The sequence below is a fragment of the Protopterus annectens genome, chromosome 2.part2, assembly GCF_019279795.1.
Source record: "Protopterus annectens isolate FY-2018-M chromosome 2.part2, PAN1.0, whole genome shotgun sequence".
In the NCBI taxonomy this organism is placed as follows: domain Eukaryota; kingdom Metazoa; phylum Chordata; order Ceratodontiformes; family Protopteridae; genus Protopterus; species Protopterus annectens.
In genome coordinates this window covers 137,807,296-137,833,058 of record NC_056730.1, presented here as the reverse complement: position 1 = coordinate 137,833,058, position 25,763 = coordinate 137,807,296, and the positions used below count along the sequence as shown (strand labels likewise).

Sequence of the window (25,763 nt, the reverse complement as noted above, 5' to 3'; positions counted from 1 at the left end):
TGGTTATGAGACCTGTGATTATTACATATTCAGTGATAACATCAATACTGTAAATTGTGTAACCGTGACAATAAAGACAACCCTGGAGCATATAACAGTTATTGGTGTGTATAGACCAATAAAGTCAGGTGCTGATGACTTAGAGGAATTCATACATTTCTTGCATGAAACATAGGAGGGAAGAATAATATTGGCTAGGGAATTAAATTTACCAGAAACAGAGTGGAATAATATTGATTCAACATTAGTAATGAAATTGTTCACAATGTATGTTCAGAAACAATTGCTTCAGATTGTTTCAAAAAAAAAAAAACTACCAGGGAAAGAAACATACTAAACATTTTGTGTTCCAAAAGGAATTATTGTTACTTCATGTCAAGTTTTACCACTGTTGATGTGCAGTGATCATGGGGTTATAAATGTTAATTTGTTGCTAGATAATTCTGCCAAACTGAAATCTAAACTAATGCAGAGAAGATTAATTACAGATTATATGGAATTAAAACGATCACTATGTGAAACTAATTGAAATCATGTGTTCAGTGGAAAAACTGCAGAAGGAATATGGAATGTTTTGAAGGATAAATTGTTTGAGTGAGAAAACATCAAAAAATGTTTAACATCAGGATCTAGGCATACAGAGTCAGGGGATATATTTCCAACATTAGATACCTGAGGTGGGAAACAAAAAGTGTAAGAGGTGACAGAGGTTGATCTACAAATTTGAAAACTGAAATAAACAAGCTGGACAAACAAATTAAGCATGGTGTAAGACAAGATCAAGAAAAATTTGAAGAAAATTTATATAAAGATATTGAGCATAACAGGACCATTTTATAGATAGGATGTGGAAGGAGTAAAGACATACAAATTAATACACTTTGTGTAGATTCTAAGATTTATTCTCAGACACAACAGATTATAGATATATTTATAACATCTTATGCAAAACAGTTTGATTCCACAAAGCAGGTGATAAGTTGTTCTAGTGATATCCACATAAACTCAGATACTGGAATCAAAATGGATTATATTAAAAAAGAACTATGCAAACTGGATCCAAACAAAGCACTGGGAAGAGACAGAATTAGCAATAATGACCTGAGAACACTTCAGCAAGAACTTACAGTACCATTATATCTATTATTTATTTGGTCGTATAAATATGGAGAGATTTCTCTAGATTAGAGACGTGTGCTTATTAAACCTCTCTTTAAGGGGAAGGGGAGTAGGTCAAACAGAGTCATATAGACCCTTAATGTGGAAAAATAATGGAGAAGGTAATATTGCATAATTCATTGTCAGAATTTGAAAGGTTGAGACTTGAAACCATATATCAGCATGCATATGTTAAAAATGTATCTGTTCCCACCTGTAACATGATGATTTTCATCATGTTACACTGCTGCAGTCATTACACTTGGGTTATCCTGCCGTCAGACAGTCCCGCAGTCGGCTAGAGTTCCTAAGTCTTGGTCCGGCATCGGTTGCTGTCGCTTCTTCCCTGACGTCAGTGCGCCAGGGGTATATAAGATGCATCTGACACCATTTTCTTCAGTCTTTCTTGTCATGCGGTGCCGGAAGCAGAAGCAGTTCGTAAGTGCCGGTCAGCAGACTCCTGAGATTTTCGAAGTCGAATTTCAGATCCGAAGTCTTCAATAAAGCTAAGTACCTCGTTGGGGAAACATTTTTCTTGCCTTAGACCGATGTCAGAAAAAGTTAATAATTGTATTTTTTGTGGGAAGCAAATACCTCATAAGGACTTCCACTCTTACTGTATTCCATGCCTAGGCCCTGATCACGACGTCACTAGTTGTCGGTTTTGTGCTAGATTTAACAAACGCACTATAAAAAGACATTTTGATTTTGCTTCGCACTACTTTGACCGAAGGTTCAATTATACTGTGCCGTCGGATCAACCGACGACCGCAATACTGGAAAAATGCAAAGACAAGGATAAAGACAGGCATCCGAGGTCCAAAACCGACGACGAAACCTCTTCTAGGCCAGTCGCTGGTTCTCAGTGAGGCGCTTTCGCAGCCCTTGACATCCGCTGCTACAGGCCGCCTCCGACTCCCACGTGGAGACAACTAAGCCTCTGGAAACTCAAGGTATTGGGCCTACGGAAACTAATCCCTCAGATGGGTCCGGAGCCGCTGAGCAGGCATCGGCTTCTGAGGGTGTTTTCAGGCCTTCACAACTTACCATTAAAACAACAGCCAAGACAAAAGTACCATTAAAGACAAAGAAGCAAGTACAGCATTCTCCTGGACAATCCTCCATGCCTAAGAAACAGATGCTTAAAATGGCCGAAGACCTCATTACGCTAATTAGGGGTTCCCATCCCCCTCCTAAGAAAAGGCCTAGGCAGGATACAGACTATGATCCCTCTGATCAGGTTTCCATTTCCTCTGATTCCTCTTCAGACCAGGGATACTCTTTACCCCCTATGAGGACTCTGATGCTGAAGAATCTATCCCTTCAGCCTCTCCTCCTGAGGATTATTCTTTTGGGGAAACTTTACATACCATGAGGGAGCATTTTCATTGGGAAAGTCAGGATTACTCAGAATCCAAGAAAAGGCTCAGGGATTTCCTTTTATTACCTCAGCACAGGCCCCTGGCTATTCCACCTGTGCTAGATATTGTGGATGATGTGTTCTCTGAATCTAGTTTATCTCCTGATTCTTCGCCCCCTGCACCAGCCAAGCCAGATAGGTATTACAGAGTCCCTGACTCTCACAAGTTTCTTTATAAAAACCCTTCCGCTGATCCAGAAACTATTTCCCAGGGTCCAAAAGGGGTTAAGGCTTCCATTGCAAAAAATCCAGTACCCTCTGACAGAGATTCCAGAGCTTTGGATAGATGGGGGAAGAAAGTATACACTTCTGCAACTTTAGCAGTAAGAGCTTTAAATTGCCAGTTTCACATGCTTAAGTACCAACAATATTTAATGGCTGAGTTAAAACAGAAAATGCTTGCAAGCTCAGAAGCTCCTGATTGTAAAGAAATGCAGGATTTATTGCATGCAGTTGAACAGGTGGGAAACATACTCTGCAATGTGGTTTTGATTCCTTAGAGGCCTCTTGTAGAGCCGCCGTTACAGGTTCTGTGATTCGAAGACATGCTTGGTTAAAAGAACAGAGTTTACCTGATCATGTTAAGGCAAAATTATTGGATGCTCCTTTACAGCATGATACCTTGTTTGGTGTTAAGGCAGAAGAGGTGTTAAAGAAAATGGAGGATAAAGCTAAATCTATGCAAACAGTCAAGGATTTCTTACAGGTACAGCCACCTCGATTTAGCAGAAATTGGCCAACAAAGAATTGGTCCTTTCCAGTGTCAGACAGGCCACAGAGAGGCAGATACAGACGCCCAAGAGGCAGATCTCAACCTCTAGGCTCAAACAGACAGTGACAGTGGGGCACCTCAACCCTAAAAGGAGGTGAGGACAAGTCTCAACCTTACAGGAAACAGTCACAATGACTTTCCTTTTCGTACGCCAAGCACTCCCCTTTTGGAAGCCCCCTTAGGGGGGAAAACTAGCACTTTTTTCTCAAAACTGGCAAACAGTCACCCAAGACAAATGGGTTCTGAATATTGTGTCTCAAGGTTACAGGTTACACTTTCATACTTTACCAAGGCTAAAAGGAATGCCAGACCTGCCACAAAATCAGTGGGCAGAGGCACAAAAACAAATTTCAGCCCTCATGGACTTGAGAGCTATTCAAAAAGTACCACAACAGGAACAAGGACAAGGATTTTACTGAAGACTCTTCCTGGTGCCCAGAAAGGATAAGGCCTGGAGGCCCATACTAGACCTTTCAATTCTAAATACTTACCTGGATATTCCGAAATTCAAAATGTTGACATTACAGCAGCTTTTACCCATGCTGGGCAAGAAGGCTTGGCTTGTTACTCTGGACCTCAAAGAGGCATACCTGCACGTCCCTATCAGACAAAATTGCAGAAGATACCTCAGGTTCAAAGCTGGCACAATGCACTACCAATTCTCTGCACTGCCCTTTGGCTTATCTACTGTGCCCAGGGTCTTCACAAAGTGCCTGGCATCAGTAATTGCATTTTGCAGACAAAAAGGAATTCAAATATATCCATACCTGGAGGACTGCCTCATTCAAGCAGAGACAAAGGACATTCTTCTACAGCATCTGGCGTTTGTAAAAAGGTTGCTAATTTCTCTAGGGTACAGAGTAAACAAAAAGAAGTCAAAACTAGTACTCTCACAACAGATTATATTCCTGGGTGCCAGCTTAAATACAACGGTCCAGATGGCTTACCTCACGCCAGACAAACAAGTTCAACTAACTCAATATTTTCAATTACTGGCAAAAAAAAAAATTCCAACTCCCTGCAAGAAAAATTCTACAGGCCCTGGGATTCATGGCATCCTGCATTCTACTAATACCATATGCCAGACTGCATATGAGGAAATGACAATGGTACCTAAAAAGTGTTTGGACTCAACACTCTCACAGTTTAGAAGCGGTAATACCAATGATTCCCTGCCTACAACAGGAGTTTCGAAGGTGGGCACAGGCATGCCACCTAAACAAGGGTCAGCATTTTACCCTACCCACAGCCAGTCAGACTCTAACAACAGATTCCTCGGATTACGCCTGGGGAACACACATGGCAGGAAAATGCATTCAGGGCAAGTGGACCACAGACCAGATGCATCTTCATATCAATCAAATAGAGATGTTAGCTGTTCACAATGCCCTAACAGCTTTCAAGGACCTTCTGTATCCAGGACAATTATTATTAAAGACAGACAACACCACAGTAATGTGGTACATAAACAAGCAAGGGGGCACTCATTCTTATCCCCTATGCAGGCAAGCCATGACCTTGTGGAACACAGCTCTAACGTATCAAGTTCACCTGCAAGCACAATTCCTGCCAGGAAAGAAAAATACTCTGGCAGACGATCTAAGCAGAAATATCATGGACCCTCACGAATGGAAATTGGATCCACAAATCTTCAGCATGGTAACGCAAAAATGGGGATGCCCAGACATAGATCTTTTTGTCTCCCCACTGAATTGCCAACTACAAAGATTCTGCACAAGGACTTATCACAAACAAGCATGGAAAGTGGATGCTCTTTCGTTCAGCTGGAAAAACCTAAAAGTTTATGCCTTCCCGCCACTGCCTCTCCTTTCAAAGGTACTCCTAAGAGCAAGACAAGAAAAACCACAGATGATCCTGATTGCTCCAGACTGGCCACGCCAGCACTGGTGCCCTATCTTAAGGAACTTAGCTCAAGGCCCACCATGGATTTTGCCTCAAATTCCACACCTTCTGACTCAACAAAACAATCAGATCCTGCAGGATCAGCTCAAAACCCTAAACCTGGCTGCATGGCAGATTCATTAGTCAAACAGGCAACACCTCTCCCTAAAGCTGTTATGGATGTCATTTTGGAGGCCAGGAGGCCTAGCTCCAGGAAAGCTTACTCAGAAAAATGGAAGAGATTCTGCGCCTGGAACCAGGCTCAAAGCCTTGACCCTCTTGTTCCAAACATTCCTCAGATTTTACAATACTTAACTGAGATGCTGGACAGAGGCCTATCCTTCTCATCAATTAAGATCCACGCCTCTGCCATTTCAGCAGATTACAACACGGATCCTCCTTTATTCTCTCATCCCTTGCTAAAGCAGCACCTCAGAGGGGCTAAAAACATAAGACCGCCCCGGAGAGCACCAACTTGGGACCACAATTTCATTTTGGAAAAACTGACCCTGCCACCTTTTGAGCCAGCCATTACAGCCGATCTAAAATCTTTATCATGGAAAACAGCTCTGCTCCTGGCAGTAACTTCAGCACGAAGAGTCTCAGAGCTACAGGCATTAATGGCAGTGGAACCTTGTATAATTTTTCATCAGGACAGGGTTTCTTTAAGGACAAACCCTACCTTTATGCCAAAGGTGGTATCTAGTGTGGCTCTTAACCAAACCATCCATTTGCCAACTTTTTATCCAAACCCCCAGAATAAAGGGGAGAAACTTCTGCATTCTTTGGACATACACAGGCAGCTACGCTTCTACTTGGACAAAACAAAAGCTTTCAGGAAAACTGAGCAACTGTTTGTAGCATATGCTGTAGGATCACAGGGCAAGGCTATCTCAAAGCAGACTATATCCAAATGGATAGGACACTGTATTCGTTACTGCTACACACAGCATGGAAAATCAGTCCCAAATAACATTAGGCCACATTCCACCAGGGCAACAGCCACTTCAACAGCCTTTCTCAGAGAAGTACCTACCACGGAAATTTTGGAGGCTGCAACTTGGAGTTCAGTGCACACCTTTACCAAGCATTACCACCTGCCTCTTTACTCTAAATCCAGAGCAGGATTTGCCACTGCAGTTCTGCAGGGTCTCCTAGCCAATCCTAACTCTTTATAGACCAGCCACCCAACCTTAGCTTTGGGATTCTACCCAAGTGTAATGACTGCAGCAGTGTAACACGATGAACATAGTACAGTTTTGTACCTACCATAAATGTAGATGTTCGAGTGTTCACACTGCTGCAGTCCAGGTTACCCTCCCTCCATCCCCTCTGAACTAGCTTGACTTATCTATACCTTTCTATCCTATACAACCTTTGTGGTGTATTTGCTTGTAACTGAAGGTATTGTTTTTATTTTTTATGTATATTTTTTATTAGCAATATGTATTGCCTACCTACTTGGGGGCACCTGACATCTGGGGCAAGAAAAACTGAAGAAAATGGCGTCGGATGCATCTTATATACCCCTGGCACACTGACGTTGGGGAAGAAGCGACAGCAACCGACGCCGGACCAAGACTTTGGAACTCTGGCCGACTGCGGGGACCGCCTGACGGTAGGATAACCCAAGCGTAATGACTGCAGCAGTGTGAACACTCGAACATCTACATTTATGGTAGGTACAAAACTGTACTTTCTATATCAGTATAATAACACCTATGAATGAAATTTGTGCTGTGATGTAATTTTTATAGATTTAACTTCAGCATTTGACAGAGTTGTGACAAAAGGAGATAAGGCCAGCCCAGCTATCTGGAATTTTGCAAATAATTATATGCCATTTGTGAATATTAACATGATTCGTATAAAATGCTTGTTTTACAAATGTATTAGAACTGTATGTCATGTATATATCAAAGTAGGTTTGTACAGACGTGTATTGAAAAGATATTTTATAAAGTGCTTATGCTTAAAATGTAACCACAGCATGCCGTACTGGAATAGAATAGAAATGTACACGCACTATTGTAACTGTTTAAATGTATATATTTTAACAGTGGAAACGAACACAGGAGGAGTCCAGCAAAACGTCAGCAAAATAGCTGAAATTAAATTACGGCTGTGCAGTAAAAGATGATATCTTTCAGTTTTAGTGCAGCAAGGAGACACAGTGTCTAAAACTAGTGAACTTGCTGTATTGTCTTGGAAGTATTTTTTTGTTTTATGACTTCCAGCATCTGCCAAAGATTTGAGGAAAAGCTCTGTCTATGTATTTTTACAGGTAGATGCTAAATGCTACCAGCTGCCATCAATGTTTGTTTTGGGCCTGGGGACTAGAAGTCAGATGTCAAAAAATGATGTCACTCTGCAAGCTATTCTAGCAGTAATATTTGATATATTCATTTAAAAAGTCTCTTAGAGAGACAGAATTCTGTATTCTGTCTTGGACCTGACAACAAATAGAAAATCCATTCAACACATCTACCTTACCCTAAGTAAGTTAACTAGGGTATAGTAATTCTCTTAGATTCAGTCAGGAATATATTGAAAAATAGATGTTCTTCTTTATTTATTTGAGACTGTCCTGCAATGTTGTTTTAAATATTTCCTGTGGTTTTGAACTCTGATGTCACTGTGAATATATGTGTGTATATATATATATATATATATATATATATATATATGTGTGTGTGTGTGTGTGTGTGTGTGTGTATATATATATATATATATATATATATATATATATACTGAATATTTTCTTGTTCTTTTGTTATTTATTATTAAATATATTTAAACTTTTCATTGTGACAGATCTTTGTAAGAGATATTTAAGTTCTTAGAGTACTTACATATTTCTTTGGTGACACTGTAGGGCACTCCTAATAGCCTTACTCTCGGTCAAATTTCCATTTTTATTAATAGTAACATTACACAGTAAGATTGGACACCCTTTGTTAAAGGCCTTAAAGTAGCTGATAAGGAGCTGGCTGGTGGCAGTGATATCTACCTTATAGTCTGGGCAAAAGGGGACATAGCTAGTAAACCTGTGTCAGTCTTTCCCGTGTGTGTGTGTGTGTGTGTGTGTGTGTGTGTGTGTGTGTGTGTGTGTGTGTGTATGTATGTATATATATATAATATATATATATATATATATATATATATATATATATATATATCTAAATCAAACCTCAGAGTGTGTGTGTCAATTACTTGGACAGGGGCACGAAGCACTGGTTAGACAGAGAGGGTGATGGAGGCCTTGGCATGGCCACTCAGCTGAGATCTCAACCCTGTAGCTATGCCAGTGGGAAATCTTATAGGGGATCTGAAGAAAAAGGGAAAAAAAAAGCCCCAGACTGACTGTGGTCTCTGTGTGCTCTTAAAGGAAATTGTACTTGATGCAGAGAGCTGCATGTATAAATGCTGTGTGTATTGTAATCCTCCCATTGTACGTTCCCCACCGGTGACAGTGCTGAGGATTGAGGCTCCTTGATTACTGGTCCATTGGTGGGTCATCATAAGGGTCATACACAAGACACTGATCAATAAATTAGAACAAGTAGGTGTTGATTTACTGTTGATAAGATGGATAGCTGCATGACTTGCAAATAGGACATAGCAAGTATCATGCAGCAACTGGACAAGTGAATTTCTTGGTTACAGTCAGGATGTTGCCAAGGGCTCTGTCCAAGGCCCTTACTTGTTTAGATTGTATATTTCAGACCTATCTTCTTCATCTGAGCTGTTCTATAGTCTTTATGCAGATGACCTGAAATTGTGTAAACTGATTACATGTGTTGCAGATACGACACATCTGCAAAAGAACTTGACTAAATTGACCATTTGGGCACAAGAGAATAATATGCTGATAAATACATCAAAAACAAGCATATGAGATTTGGGAGACATACATTTAAATGTGTATATTGAATACAGCACACAGTGATTGAAACAGATTAATTTAAGGACCTGGATATATAGGTAGATCCAGATTTGAGTCTTTCAGATCATATCAACCAATTGATTAATGATAGTTATAGAGCTATAGGTCGTATAGAAATATGTCCAAAGTCTATGAAATAAGAAATTATGAAGTAATTGTTTGTTAGACCCAAACTTAAGTATGGAATAACAATATGGAAACCTTGTAAGAAAACAAGCTTAAGTAAACTGGAAAGAGTACAGCAGAAATGTACCAAGAGCATTTATGGATGTGAAGGTTTAAGTTATTATGAAAGACTAAAATATCTGAACTTGTACAGTGTCTCGTATAGATATTTAAGACAAGATTTTATTCAGGTATGTAGGGAATTTCGAGACAACCACCTCGGGAATATTTGGGGTTATCATAAAATTAGAAGAGAATTGTCACCAACCTATGTAGAAGATTCTGTAGGAATGAGAAGTATAAGAACTGGTTTTCTGAGAGAGCAGCTGATTTATAGAACAGACTACCAAATTTCATTAAAACAAATATATTTAAGAACAGCTTGGACATTTATTATGGGCGCAACTGTTTTGATATATTGGTGGACTAGAAGGGCATTAACCCCTGTGCTCGAAATATTTGTATGTATGTAAATCACGGATTGAGTTTCCTAATCTTAAAGTATAACATATTTCATATGTCATGCAAATAAGCTGCCCCCCACAAATTCTGTTTATCAGAGGTTTAAGTTAGAGTACTGTTTTTTGTTCATTTTAGTGGGATGTGTTAATTGCCAGACTTTTTACTGAATAAGGCTTTGTGTAGTTTGTATAGTGTTTATGAATGGTATATCTTGTGGGAGTTTAGTTTTGTTGTTTTTGTTTAGTTGTTTTTATTTTGTTTAGACTACTAAAATCTGGCCTGCTTTGACAACCTTACCGCTTTCTGATATATTTGTGGTCAATGCTTTATTTTATCCAGTCATTTTAATATTTTTATAGGTTATAATACGAATGAATTTACTTAGTTTGGAGAGATATGTGAAGTTTTACATTTTACATTGAAAATTGTCTTAAAGAGTGTAGGCTATTAGCTGTAGTATTGTCCCCAGCCTCCCTCCCTGTTGGTGTCTTGCTGTTATACTTGGTGGCTTTGCAATTGCCCCGCCCCTACTCTAAGTTTGATCTGGGACACTCCTCCCAGTCTAGTGTCATTAGCTCATTCTACCTAATACAGAGAGAACATCTGAGAAGGCCAACCCACTTAGTTTATTTCCTTCTGTTCCTCCTTTCTCCCTTTCTTAAAAAAAAAATGTCTGAATATCCTTGTGTTCTGACTGTGCTTCTGAAACATTTTGGAAGTATAGAGTATATTGTAGTGCATTTATTAAAACTGTATTCGCCTTAATATTGCTACAACTCAAGTGCTCTGAATTGTTTGTGTGTTTTAACTGCTTTTCTGTATATGTAGACTGGCTACTTATTCTACTGTACTACTGCCTCTTAAATCGTTTTTCAGTTGTGCACTTGCCTTGCTTAATTCAAAAAGTTTTGAATTGCTAATTTTGTAGAGTTTTAATTGCATTTACTGTTTAGGGCTACACACTCAAGTGCATTAGCCTTTTCTGTGTTTATTTACTGTATTATTGCATTGTTTAGCCTGTTTTAACAAAAAAAATACTATCTTGTTTGCTCGTTTCCCGCCTTTCCTAACTAGTATAGTCCAGATCCCAGGCATTGCTGGTTTCAGGACTCTATTTTCTGTGTTCAGAGCTATCCAGACCTTGCTGTGATAGAGGGAAGTCCTACTGCTTACCAGTGGGAGTGGGGAGCATTGTACTGCCTGTCTAACACTAGAGGAGTGGTTTCCAGCTCTGAAATTATAATTTTATTAGCCATTTTGGGCTGATTTCTATCCCTTTTAACTTTCTGGCTTAAAAATGCGTGTGTTTGTGCATTTTTCTTATCGTGAAGCACTGTGGGGCTACGGTTAAACTATTTCAGGTGCCAGAAAGTCTGCCCTTCAAATTTTCCCTTATAACTAGTTGGTTTCTCAGCAGTAGCACTAAAATATGAACCCCTGTGACTAGCTCTTGCTCTAGAACCTGCTGGAAAGCACTAGGAAGCTTTAAACTGATACAAGCACTCAACTCTCCTTGTTAATAAGGAGAAATTAATTGTAGGCACTAAACAGCCTATAATTGCAAAGTACCTTGCAAAGGTAAAGGAAAACAGCTCTTGTACTTTACAAAAAAGCACCTAAGCAGGCATGTCCAAAGGTCAGCTTCCAGTGATTTCTCCTGTCCTCCTGGTGAATCTGGGCATACTGGGGCAATGCAGCAACTGTCTCATGTACACAGACAACCCTCTCCTCCTACCACCCAACACTACAACCTGTGAGAGATGCACATACATAGCCAAACTGGAAGCAAAGCTCTCTCCAGCCAAGATTGTGCTAGACAGTCAAGAGGAGAAGGTTAACACCTGCACTACACCTCAAGCAACACATAGCCCTTCAAAACCCACACCATCAACACCCACACATAGCAACATTAAACCCACATATGCAGAGGCCCCTAACATTAACCTACCCAAGTAACAAGGACCCCCGAAGCTGAAACTCAAACACCAGTCACAACCAAAGTGACACACAGCTCACAACACCAGTGTGCCACCCAACAACAGCCCCTAAGGCAAGACAACGTACCCAACACTTTAGTCATAGGTGACTCCATAGTCAGGCACACTGATGGCCCACTCACCAGGCTGAGCAAGGAGAAAACTACAGTCAGCTGCCTGTCGGGTGCCAGGATCCGCCACATAATGCATGCACTCAAGTCACTCCACAACAAGTACAAATACGACTCTGTCATTGTCCATGTTGGAGTGAATGACTTGAAACATACCTCCCTGGACTTCATGAAAAGAGACATGGAAGAGCTCTCGGATCATGTGGCCCAGGCAGGTACGACCCTAGCCCTGAGTAATATCATGCCTTCGCCCAGAATGATACCACAGTATAAGGACAAAATTATTGAATTCAACAATTGGCTAAGCTTCTGGTGTCATTCAAAAGGGATCCAGTGTCCGTTTGCCTGGGACAACATGATCAACAAACCACGTTGCTTTGCCAGAGATGGTCTGCACTTGCCACCCCTATAGTGCCTTTTTTAGTCAAGGTTCAAAGGACAAAACCACCACCGTAACAGATACAAGCATGCAAAATCTGAAGGTAATGCTACTCAATGCTAGAAGTCTAAACCTGAAAATGCACTGTCTTGAGGCACTACTAAAAATGGAAAACATCGATATCTGTGCAGTATGTGAGACCAGGTTTAAGACTCCAGAGAGCACCCCTGCAATACCAGGCTACAACTCTTACCACACTTTTCGGCCACCAAACCAGGACCGAAACACTAAAGGTGGAGGAGTGTCCATATTCACCGAGGATATTCACACCTCCAGGCTAGTTGTCCAACACAATGCATCTGAAATGCTCCAGGTGCAACTAACACTAGTTAAGATTGCAATCCAAATTATAGCTTGCTACAGATCTCCCACCATGCCCCAAGATTCTCACTACACCTTTCTAAACATACTGGAAATTATTAAGATAACAACCAAACACCCTAATATTGAGTGATTTCAACTACCCTGCCATTAACTGGGAAAACTACTCTGGTACTAACACCTTTTCCCAACGATTCTTGGAATTCATAAATTCCAACACCCTGGATCAGCTAATCTATTGTCCCACCAGGGGCTCCAATATCCTAGACCTGGTCATTACCAACATGGGAGATAGATGCTCCACACCAGTGGTCACCCCCTCATTGGTCAGGTCTGACCATAAGCAAATCACTCTTGACATCCACATCTTACCCCCACCCCACCCCAGTAAGGAAACCTCCGTAAAAAAACTTCTCCAAAGCTAACTTCATGCTACTCAAGTCAGAAGTGACAAACTTCATGGCACCTATGCAGACGGGAGGTGAAAGTTCAACTCTGAATCCTACACCAAGGCACTGTACGAGCACATCCCCTCGTGCATGTATTGTGCCATCCCAGATAGAACCAAGATGCTCTCCTCCAAAAAATGGAAGGCAATCTGGTGGTCCCCTACCATAAACAAACAATACAACAGAAGGAAGAAACTGTTGCAGAAAAGAGGAAAATCCCAGGATGCAAAAAACTCCCTTACTAGCCTCGGTAAGAAACTGAGATCCCTCATAAAATAATCCAAAGCTAATTACGAAAATAAAATTGCCAAAGATTCCAAAGACAACCACAAGGCATTCTATAGTTATGTCAAGAATCTAAATGGCAATGCTCAGATCTGCTCTGAGCTACAACAGAATGGCATTAAATACACCGATCCCAAGAATATTGCCAGTATCCTGGCAGATCGATTTAGTGCCAACTTCACCCCCCTAAAGGGCCCATCTCAGTACCAAAAGATTGCCAAATTCCAGTAATCACAGCCACACAGGTAGAAACCGCACTCTCCAAAACTAAGAATACAGCATCCATGGGACCAGATGACATCCCAGACTGTGTACTACATGAACTACAAAATGAACTGGCACCTAACCTAAGTGTCATGTTTAATCATAGCTTCACCTCAGGCTTCGTGCCCACTGAGTGGCGCACTGCTACAGTTATCCCACTCCACAAGGGGGGATCCACCTTGGATCCTGGGAACTACCGTCCCTTCAGTCTGACTAGCCTGATCTGCAAGGGCATGGAATGCATTATCATGGAACTTATAAACAAAGACATTGGCAACCTTCAAACACTGGACCCCACCCAGTTTGGGTTTGTGAAGGGCCGATCTTGTCTCCTGAACCTGATTGACTTCTTCAAATCAGTCTCCAGAGCTGTGGACGAGGGTAAGGCAGTCCACACAGCCTATCTGGACCTCAACACCATCCCCCACTCTGGAATCATAGATAAACTTACAAAGCTGGGCATAAATCCCTACGTCACTCAATGGGTTGCCATCTGGCTTACTGACAGAACCCAGACTGTAAAAGTAGCCGACTCCAAATCCAGCTCCAGACAAGTGACAAGTGGAGTACCTCCGGGTTCAGTCCTGGGACTACTCTTGTTTGGCATCTACTTCTCCGAAGGTACAGGCCAACACTAAGGGACTCTGGATAACAAATTCACAGATGACTGCAAACTGGGAGCCATTATAGAATCCCCAAATGATGTGGATATTTTACAAAAGGGCCTTACAGAAACAGATGCTTGGTGCCAGAGCCATGGGCTCAAGCTGAATGCCAAGAAATGTATAGTTATCCCCTTTGGGAAAAACCATGTACCCATGAATTACCACATAGGTGGCAGTACACTAAACACTGAAAGTGTGATGAGAGACTTGGGGACACAAGTGGACAGTGGTCTCACCTTCTATAACCACATCTCCACAACAGTCAGGAAATCCTTCTATGTGGCACACCTCATCACTAAGAACTTTTCATCCAGAAAAAAGGCGGTCATTGTCCCACTGTACTCATCCCTCATTAGACCCATTATAGAGTACAATGCCCCGTTTGGTATGTACCTCACAAGACATCTGCAACAGCTGGAAAGGCCACAGAAATACCTCACTAAAAGAATCACAGGCCTAAAGCAGATGCCCTATGCTGACCGTCTAAAAAACTCCAGCTCTACTCTATGGCATATCGTCTACTCAGAGGCGATCTCTGCTTAACATACAAGGCCATGTCAAACCCTGAACTGTTGGACATGCTCCACTTAAAGAAATCTCAATCCCTCAGAGCCACACGCTCTAGGGATCTAAATCTTGTCATCACAATGAACAAGACATGGTGGAGGGATAGGTTCCTGACCCAGAGACTCCCCATACTCTGCAATAGACTACCCATACATGTCAAGCAGAGCACCTCCTTCGCCCTCTTCAGAAGGAACCTTGACGATTGGATGGGAGATGGGAAATTCACCCCAGGAATCATGTCAGTCGCCTTGCTAGACAGGGGTCCAGGGAAGTAAATATTGTGGGAAGAAATATCCGGGGAATTGTTTGGCTAGGCTTGTATAGGCCCTAGGGCCTATAGCCTAGTACCAACCCATGAATTCTACAGCAGATTTGGTCTGTTTTTCTTTTGTTAGCGTTTTTATTTATAATTAAGCTTGCATTTTGGTTTAAGGGTTTGTTTTAGGTGGGCTACTGTATATTGGGGTTTTTGTATGTGTGTGTATTTTTTAGGGAAGTGTAAATTTTTACTTTAGTTTTTAGCAAGCTGGAAAAATGTTGTGGAATTAGATGAATTTTGTTAGGGCTTATTGTATGTCAAGTTTACCCTCTTCACCTCAGTTGGGTCCCTAAAAATGCAGGAGGTTATTCTGGTATAAGCAAATGAAGTCCAACCCACCACCTCTGGGTTGCTTTCAACCTAACTTGCAAAATGGAATTTTAGAGGTGATCAAAGCTTGTAAGACATTTACCCTGGAACTACTTAGCCTTTGGCTAATAACCTTTACCCATTTATTGCTTGGATTATGATTGTATGATCTTGACATCCTTTGGCCCTTTGGTTCTACAGGATTCACCCTTCTGAGCTTTTAGCTTTTGACCCTTCTCTTGACTATCCTGCTGGGTTTGTTGATACTGAAGATAACATGGTTATCTACTCACCTTATCAGAGCATCTTTGAGGGATTACTATGCAGTGGGTATTTTATTCTTACTTTTACCTTATGGGTATTTGTTTGGTATAAATGGCCTTGTGACACAATTGCCTTGTATTTTGTATGATTTTGCTTGGACAGCCCCTCCATGCAGCTACTGTGGAAGGAGTTCCCTGCACTCTGGGCAAGTATAAATTTATTTGTTGTGTTGTAAATTGTTTCTTCAGAGAACAGGAGTCATATTGATGGGTGCATAGGTTAGGCATGATCTTCCAGCTCAGTGATGGGTGAAGTACTCTCCTACCCCTCAAAGTGGGAAGAGAATTAAAAAAAAACCCATCTGGGAGTCTTTCATTTCAGCAAAGAAAATATTTGAAATATTTCAAAGTTTTGTTTATGCTACTGTTGCCAACAAGTGTAGAGAAAGCATAAACTGAGGATGTGACTGCTTTCTTTGGGTCTGACAGACTAAATAATTTGAGTCATGTATGCAGTATTTGTATACAAGGAGTCTCTGTACTCTGAGGTAGGCTTCCATATTATTCAGGTTAACTCAATCAGCTGTACTTTACTTTATAACATCATTCGCTTTTACTCCTGTTTTATAACATCATGCGTATGTAGTCTGTGTTTATTTCACCTTTTTTTTTTTTTTTTTGCTGTCTCTTTCCTACCATACTGCATTTTCTTTCAAATACCAATTTTGAGATCTGGATAAAATGACATAACCAAAGACTCGTCAGAACTGCTCTTTTGATAAGTGTTTAATGTAGAATAGCAAATTTTGAGAAAAAAAGCCCAAGAACTGCATTTGTTTGAAGTTGTGTTATTTCTGTGCAGTAGCTGCATAAATAGAAACTCATAGCAGCAGCAGGTGCACAACTAGGTAGTGTTGGCTTTCACATGCTGCTCAAAAATTGCACTAACCGACTTTTATTGCTGCTCAGGAGCTGAGGATGGCATAGTGATTCTGTCAATCAGAAAGAAGCCACTTTAAGTTTACTTTCATGTCAAGCCAGCTCCTTTGGCATAGAATGATAATGCCACGACTGTTATCCGAGGTGACTGGAGTTTGAATTACCACCTTAGGCACATGTTAGATTGGCACAGGGGAGAATTAAGAGGATTTACCTGCTCATTTCTCTTTGGTGGGAGGAACAATGTCACATGTTCGTGGAGTAGTCCATTCCATAATCCCAGTGGAGACTGAGGTGTGGAATGACAACCAAGGTAGGATGGGCTTGGGGAAATGGAGCCATATAAAGGGGTTGTGGCACTTATGAGACCAAGTCTCTCTGCAAAGCAATGGCCAATGGACAAGGCCAGACGAGAAGTTGGGGTAGAGCCTTTAACACTGTAGCACAGCCTATATATGTATGAGCAACAGAGGCAGCTCTTAGGCTTGTTTCCTCCTGCAGAAACCCAGCACTTTCCAGCTACTATATCAAGGGCTGGCAGTCTTAGATGAGGGGTCATTTCCAACTGAACTTGTTTACTGTACTATGGAATTAAGAAAAGTGGAGCTGAGAAGATGCGCATTGTTGTAGAAGCCACACTGCCAGCTGCAAAAAAGACTACATAACTCACAGGTGAATTGTTTGATCTGAAGTAGGAGATTCATTTGTCTGCAACCTGTGGGTTATGGATCTGATATCGGATCCGAACCGGCATGGTTTTCCAGCTATGGATCCGAGCACTCAGCTCCTCCCCTCACCCATAATGCCCTGCTCTCCCTACATGACCTCAGATCTAGTTTGCCGCACTGGTGACCAGATTGGTTTTTTTGAGCTCTACAGCTAAGTGGTTTCTAAAATTTTTCTAGTGCTAAAATTTAACTTTTTTTTTGAAAGTTTGAGTGAAAGTTTAGGTTTCCCTTTTTGGTAGTTAAACTTGTTTAGTTATATTAATCTTTTATACTTAGTTTCCCTCCCCTCGCTGGTAGCGTAGTGTGTGTTTGGGCCTGTTGTGTGTCTAGTTTACTTTTACTTTTTACTTTAGTTTAAGTAATATCTAGGCTCTTAGGATGTCAGAACAACCTAAGGCTATTTTTTCGAAGTGCTCCGAGTGTGGCCATAAGCTTTAACCTGCTGATGGCCACACTCGGTGCGTTCGATGCCTTGGGGTTGAACACCTCACTTCTGGATGTTCCATTTGTGCAGGGTTCAACCCCAGGGCATTGAAGGAGTGGAGGTCTAAGCTGGTCCTGGCGGGACTCGGCTCCGACCTCCGCTCCTTCGGGGGGAACCGTGTCTACGGTTCCCTCCTCTCCGGCTCCCCCTCCTCCTCCTGGGACTCAACCTCCCTGTAGTGGTTCGGAGGAGAGGGAAGCTAGAAAGAAGGACCGGAGGGAGAAGCACCATAAGCGGCGGGCCGAGACCTCTGTTTCGGCCCCACCTGCCAAGCGGGCTTCCCCTCTGGCCTCCTTGTCTGCTGGTTCTCCCCCTCCTCGGCTCCGGTCACCCGTGTGCTTTTCACCGGGACCTGAGGAGGAGGAGACCCGATCTCCGTCGAGGCTATCGAGGAGGCACTCAAGGCCTACCTCGGTAGCCTCGTCGAGATCGACCTATAGTTTATCAGACGCTGATCTGGACCGGATGATGAGAAGGTTCATCCAGGCCCAGATGCAGATGGGGGGAGCTCGACCCCTTTCTTTAAACCTATAGCTCCTTCTCTGACCCGCTACCCGGGTTCGGAGCAGTTGGAGCCGAGCAGCGTCGGAGCCGGGGGTGGGTCGGCGCCGATAGTACTCGGTACTTCGGATCCGACCCTGCCCTCGAGTGCTTCGGATCCGACCTTTGGATCCGGGGGGATCAGTGCTCCTTCGGCGCCGTCTGTGTCGGAGCGCACTGTCCCCTCAGATCCGAGCGCTTCGGCGCCGGCTCCGATCCACTCCTCGGATCCGAGGGGGAGCCGATTGTCGGATCCTTTGGTCGAGGTCGGCTCCCCTTCGGCTTTTGATGTAGTGGAGAGGGCCCTGTTGAGGGTCTCCGGACCCCCGGCACTTGCTTCGGCTCCATCCCGCGCTCCATCTGCACTGGGCCAGGCTTCCACCATCCGGCCATTGGGACAGCCCGCTCCTTTGCCCCAAGTCGTTCCCTTGGAACAGGTCACTGTTTGCGAGGAGTCCTCTGACAGCCCCCCGGAGGATGCCCCCCGCAAACATACGTGCAAAAGGAGGCACATTGACTCACCCGAGTCTTTCACAGAAGACACGGACTTGGAGGAAGGGGAAGGCTCCCCAAGATCACCCCCTGAGGATGTCTCATTTGGAGACATCATGGAAATGCTCCGCATAAGGGGTGGTCTGCCCCAAGTCTTCCTCGGACGAGTCCGTGTTCTTGGAGGCATTTGAAGCGGGCCCGTCTACCTCTTGGGTGTCCCCTCCTGCCGACCCCCTGGTGGACCTCATTACCACCAGGGCGTGGAAGGAACCGGACACCGTGGAGCCAATCCCAAAAAGGCCCGACCGTATACTCAGTCCCCCGGCTGACTGTGCCCATTGGAGTAAGGGGCCTCCAGTAGATGCCATGTTGACGGCGGCTGCCACCAAGAGGGAACTTGCTCAGGAGAGTCCCTCAGTCCATCCCCCGAGCAAGGAGTCTCGGATGATGGACCGCTTGGGGAAGCGGATGTTTAGTTCAGCGACCTTTTCAGTAAGAGCGCTGAACTACCTGGCACATGTGATTAGGATGCAGCGCGATCTTATTAAAGAATACGCTGCATCCCCCCCAGAGTCCATGTCGGAGGAGGACAAAGACTTGCACTCCACCCGTATGGCCACTCTCAGGTCCGTCACTAATACCGCTATGCGGTTACTGTCCCACGCTACGGAAGGTGCCGCTAGAGCCGCAGGGGCAGGCCTGGTCACTAAACGTCAGGCCTGGCTCCGTCATTGCGATTTCACGGAGCCCTTCAAGGCATCATTTGCGAACGCCCCCTTCGATGGTTCTGCCCTCTTTGGCAAAACTGTTCGCGATACCTTGACCCAGATCGAAAAGGACGGGAAGACGCTGTCTGCCGTCGGAATCCACTTCTCTGTGCCCCAGAGGCCCTATTCTAGGAACCAAAAGGGCCAGAAGAAGATGTGGTTCCGGAAGTCGCAGCAATCCCAGCCCGCTCCGGACAACCAGTCCTTCCGTGGCAGAGGAGGACAGGGAGGACGCTGCCCCAGGGGCAGAGGGGCTCCCAGGAACTTTGGGTCCAGAGAACCCTTCTCTGAACGGCCCGCGCAGCAGCCCTGAAGGGTTGCCCGGCTGCTCCACTCTGGAGGCAGTCGGGGGACGTTTTTCGGAGCACCTAGCGGCATGGGAGTCCATAACATCAGACCGCTGGGTCCTCCAAATCATATCCAGAGGATACCGTATCCCATTTCGTCACATGCCAAAATTGAAGTCCCTCCCCGACGTTCCACCCGGTCAGTGGGAGGCCGCTTTGGCAGAAATTGTCCGTCTGCTAAAGAAAAGAGCCATCCAGCCCATCCCCCCAGACCAGATCGGATCAGGGTTCTACTCCAGGTTCTTTTTAGTGCCAAAAAAGACGGGGGATCTAAGACCAATTTTAGACCTTTCACTCTTGAACCTGACAGTTCCCAAAGAGAAATTCCGAATGGTTACGTTGCAGTCTATTCTCCCCCTTCTGGGAGAAAATCACTGGATGTGCTCCATAGACCTCAAGGATGCGTACTACCATATACTAATGGACAGGCGCTCCAGGAGGTTTCTCCGCTTCTGGCTGGGAGCCAGTCACTACCAATTCCGGGTCCTTCCCTTTGGTCTCACCACAGCCCCCAGGGTGTTCACCAAAGTATTAGCAGTGGTAGCGGCCCACCTGCGGCTTCAGGGGGTGCAGGTCTTTCCCTACCTGGACGACTGGCTTCTCACCGCCTCAACAAGGCATCTACTACTATTGGCGTGAGACTCCTTTCTCCATCTTGCTCCCCGTCTGGGCATCACAGTAAACACAGAAAAATCCAACCTAGCACCCACGCAGTTCATAGATTTTATAGGTGCCAGGTTAGACACAAGGAGATTAAGAGCCTTCCTCACTGTGGACAGAATTCAAAATCTGCAGCTCCAGGTGTGGGCCATTCTCCACTCAAGCTCAGTTCCGGCGGAGTTGGTCCTGAGGGCCCTAGGGTCCATGGCGGCAGCAATAGCGCTTCTTCCTCTCGCCAGGTTCAATATGCGCATCCTTCAATGGACACTCCTAGTTCAGTGGTCGTATCTTGCTCTTCCTATGCATCATCCCATTGCGATCAGCAAGGCTTGCAAGCGGTCCCTCCTGTGGTGGCTACACTCTCCAGATCTCCACGGAGGCCGCCCCTTTTGTGCTTCTCCCCCTCTCGCCACGGTGACCACGGACGCCTCCCACCTCGGGTGGGGGGCATTTTGCAGGCCGGACGGTCCAAGGCACGTGGAACGATTCAGAGATCTTACTGCATATCAACGTTCTAGAGATGAGAGCAGTGCTCTTAGCGTTGCTAGCACTTCAGACCTTTCTTCCCTTGGGAACAATTGCGATTCAATCGGACAACATGTCTGTTGTCTGGTATATCAACAAGCAAGGAGGAACCAGGTCTTACCCTCTTTGTCGAGAAGCCATGAGAGTGTGGGAATGGGCAATCTCCACCAACCGCTTTCTCATAGCAACGCATATTCCGGGTCGGTCCAACATCCTTGCGGACAAACTCAGTTGCACCATTCTCACCCCTTACGAGTGGTCTCTCAATACTCAGGTAGCGGAACGCATCTTCGCACGGTGGGGAACTCCTTGTTGCGATCTTTTTGCGTCTCCCTCAAACACCAAGTGCGACAGTTTTTTGCTCTAATACCTCCTCCCGGAGGTACCCCAAGAGGCGCTCTGGTGCATGCTTGGCCACCCGGTCTTCTTTATGCTTACCCCCCCTTGCCTCTGATGCTCCAAGTTCTTCAGAAAGCCTCTCGGTTGGGGTGCAGAATGATTCTCATTGCCCCATTTTGGCATCGACAGATCTGGTTCCCTTTCCTAAGGTCTCACTCAGTGAATCCTCCTTGGATTCTAGATCCCATTCCGGATCTGATATCTCATCCATCCCGCTTATCACCCCCGAATCTGGACAACCTGAGGCTGACCGCTTGGCTGCTCCAGTTCCAGTCCTGATCAGGACTCCCGGTATTTCGTCCCCTGTTAAGGCCATCCTGGTGGCGGCTCATAAACCATCCACTAGGAAAGTTTACCGCAGCAAGTGGAAACGGTTCTCCTTGTGGGCGGAGCGGCAAGGCCTAAACCCCTTCACAGTTCCCCTTCCTCTGGTGCTTGACTTCTTAACCACTCTTTTTAATGATGGTGCCAGCAGTTCCACGGTCAAAGTACAACTTGCGGCAATTTCTCATTATCATATTGGTCATGACTCCAGTCCACTGATGTCTGCCAAATTGTGTAAGATTTTCCTAAAAGGTACTTTCCTTCTCAGGCCCCCTGTAAAGCAAGTGGTTCCTCTTTGGGACCTTTCTTTGGTCCTCCAGGCCTTGACCGCTCCCCCCTTCGAACCGGCGGCTACGGTAGATCTGAAATTTTTATCTTTCAAGACGGCCTTTCTAGTAGCCATTACCTCGGCCAAGAGAGTCTCAGAACTTCAAGCCTTATCAGCCAAGCCTCCTTACTTGGTCTTTCATCCGGACCATGTATACCTCAGGACCAACCCGTCCTTTCTTCCTAAGGTAGCTTCTGAAGCAAACATTAATCAATCCATTAACCTCCCTGTTTTCTTTCCTAAATATCAAAACAAAGGTGAATACAAGCTTCATTCCTTAGATGTTCACAGGCAACTTAGATTTTATCTAAACAGGACGGCTGGTCATAGGCAATCCAACCAGTTGTTTATTTCCTTTGCTAAATTTAATTTGGGCAAGCCAATTTCTAAAGTCTCATTATCTCGCTGGATTACACAGTGCATCTTATTGGCTTATCAAGCTTCTGGAAGGCCTGCACCGGAGGGTGTACATGCCCATTCAACCCGGTCAGTTTCTACCTCGGCGGCCTTTAAGGCTAGGATTCCTCTAGATGATATTTGTTCAGCAGCCACTTGGGCTTCATCTCATACCTTTATTTCCCACTACAAGTTGGATATTACATCTAGGGGTAGAGCATCCTTTGGCTCCGCGGTGCTCCGGAATATCCTTCCATGATGGCCGCCCAAGATTCAGGTAGCTGGGGACTCTGTCCCACAGGTTGCAGACAAATGAATCTCCTACTTCAGATTTAGAAGTTATGTACTCACCATAACGTTCCATCTGAGTAGGTGTATTCATTTGTCTGCAACCATCCCGCCCTCCTATCCCCCTGGCCTTTTTCAGTTTCCTGGATATTATGTGTTACCCTTTTCAGGGTATTCATGCTGTTGGCAAACTCGATCTGAGGTCATGTAGGGAGAGCAGGGCATTATGGGTGAGGGGAGGAGCTGAGAGCTCGGATCCATAGCTGGAAAACCATGCCAGTTCGGATCCGATATCGGATCCATAATCCACAGGTTGCAGACAAATGAATACACCTACTCAGATGGAACGTTATGGTGAGTACATAACTTCTAATTTCTTAACATTTTCATCCTTTTGTTGCAGGAAATGAAACTGTTTCTTTTCAGATACAGCCTTTTTTCCAGCTTGTGTTACCAAACTGTGTTTTACATTTACAATATTCTTTCTTGGATTTTCAAAAATTTTTGTCCTGTCTTTCTAGGATTCTGACACCTGGTGGAAAAGACATAGTATTGCAATTGGAGAGGTGCCAGAATGCAGACTTGTACGTCGTAGAGAACTCTCAGAATCGACTATAGAGCAGATATGGAAGTCTATGACACTATCTCAGTATGTATGAAGAATATTTTCCTTGTAGTACTTTAACAACAGCTGTGTTGTTTTGTTTCCTATACTATTTGAAAAACCGCAATGAAAAAAAATAGGTACTCTGTAAATACAATTATTAACCAAACTGCTTAAGAAGCTACTGCCATTTAAACCATTTTGTGTAATATCAAGCTCCATGGTGCTTGTAGCAGCGGTTGGAGATAAGTCCCCATGTTTGTCCCTTCACTTGACATGTGGCTTCCTGCGTCATGTAGTAGATTGCATTTTCAGTTGCTGTTAAAAGGTTTAATGATGGGATTAGCTAGAAAACACCACTGCATAGCGACAGTGACAATCTTTCTCCTGCACTGATTACTGCTGGGATTTTTTGAGCTTATTTCAGTATTTGTTTATGTTTAGCAGATGCTTCTTATTTCAGTAATCAGATGTTTTCTTCTTTGTTAACTTTTTACAGACCACTTTCATAACGGTAAGTCTAGTTGTTTTGATAGTGGGATTATGTATTTTTGCTCTTATATCAGAGTGTAGAGTTTAGTGAGTCACAGTCATGCTGTTGGAAGAGGAGAACTCTTTATCGGATTCCTGACAATTTTCAGGTAATTTTCGGGCATGATGACTAACAGTAAATTGGAACATTTTTGAGTCTTTCTTGGTCAGAGTTTTCATTAGTTATGCCTTTGTTCCTGAGAAGATTAATGCAAGTCTTGCTCCAGCTTTCCTTGGTCAGCACATAAAGCACTAATAAAACTGTCCGACTCTGATACGAAATTATCAGCATAGAACCACAAGCTTTTTGACTATTCATTTTTTTTTTTCAGATCCTCAGAGAGATGATTAAGACAGCATCTTTATTATAGTAGACTTGCCTTACCCGAATATCTCCACTGTTATATATATATATTTTTTTTTCTTTTCTTTTTTTTAATTTTCTTTCTTTAAAGAAATGGAGGCTGTATAGTGTGTTAAGAAACTGGGGAAAAAGGCTAAAGTGGTAATGAATCTCGGCAAAGCTGAGCTGAAAAAGGAAGCAGCTAATAAATGCAAGTGTAAGAATCTAGCACTTCCATCTGTAATTCTGATGAAGGTAACAATCAAACGACTCTTGCAAAATTAAGTAACACCTTAGCAGCACCGTCATTGGTACACATGTTTTGTTCCCTGTAATTATGACAAATTCAGGGACCTTAACATTGGCTGAGCCTAGCACTTTTGCAGCACTCGATCAGGCTGTAAGTAGCTGCATGTAATTCTGCTCCTGTCTTAAATCAGCCTTCCTTTTATAGTAACCCCTTAGCAAGGGAGTATTTCAATATATAGTGCAGGAAACTGTACTGAAATAGCAGGAACCTGCATCAGTATCTTTGGACTGATGTTAATTTGTGGGCAGAGCAGAGACCAACAAGGTAGAAAGGAAAGTAAAACTCTTGATTCTACTAGTAAAAAAGGAAGGTATTTATGTGATACAGGTTAATTTTCCTTCTAAATGTGTTCAGTTAAGGAGATTTCTTCCTGTTGGGCTTTTAACTTGTACTAAAGAAAAAGTTTTTCTTTCTAAATACACTGGAGATTTTACTTTTTTTCAGTTGATCTTTAGGGAATATGTATTTTGTTGAAAAGGGACAAGGAGGCTTCTTGATGCCACGTGGATAGTGTCCCTAATTCACTGTACTGTTAAGGGTATTTTAAAAAGTAAATTGTCAGTTACATACTCACACCAAGAAGGCTGGTTTAAATAAAAATAATTCTCATAAGGCAGACCTCACAACTGTCTTTCTTAACACTGTCTAACCATACTGGGAAAGTTGACTTTCACCCTTACCATCTCTTGATTATAGGTTATTAGATAAATATAATAAAAATTTGCACACACTTGGCACCTTATCTGTTAGAGCACTAAACTTTTTTAGATCCCATGGTTTCTTATCAAAGTTCCATTTCAGAGCAGGTTTAGCAAGACTTGTTTCTGGTGTTCCTAGCAGCAGTGTTATGGAGTAGATAAGCTGGTTGCTACCAGTGACAAAATAGGAGTTAATTGAGTGAAATGTGCATATACTTGGGATGTTTCTACAAGAGTTACCATGTCG

The 25,763-nt window shown here is 43.4% G+C and overlaps 1 protein-coding gene across 1 annotated transcript in view; it reads left to right on the top strand.

The window, feature by feature from the left end:
• Positions 1 to 25,763, top strand: part of DEPDC1B (DEP domain containing 1B) — a 676,814-nt gene that overhangs the window by 233,293 nt on the left and 417,758 nt on the right. The window contains exon 4 of the mRNA XM_044063811.1: positions 23,552 to 23,679. Coding sequence (XP_043919746.1) covers positions 23,552 to 23,679 — 128 coding nt within the window. The remainder of the gene's footprint in view (positions 1 to 23,551; positions 23,680 to 25,763) is intronic.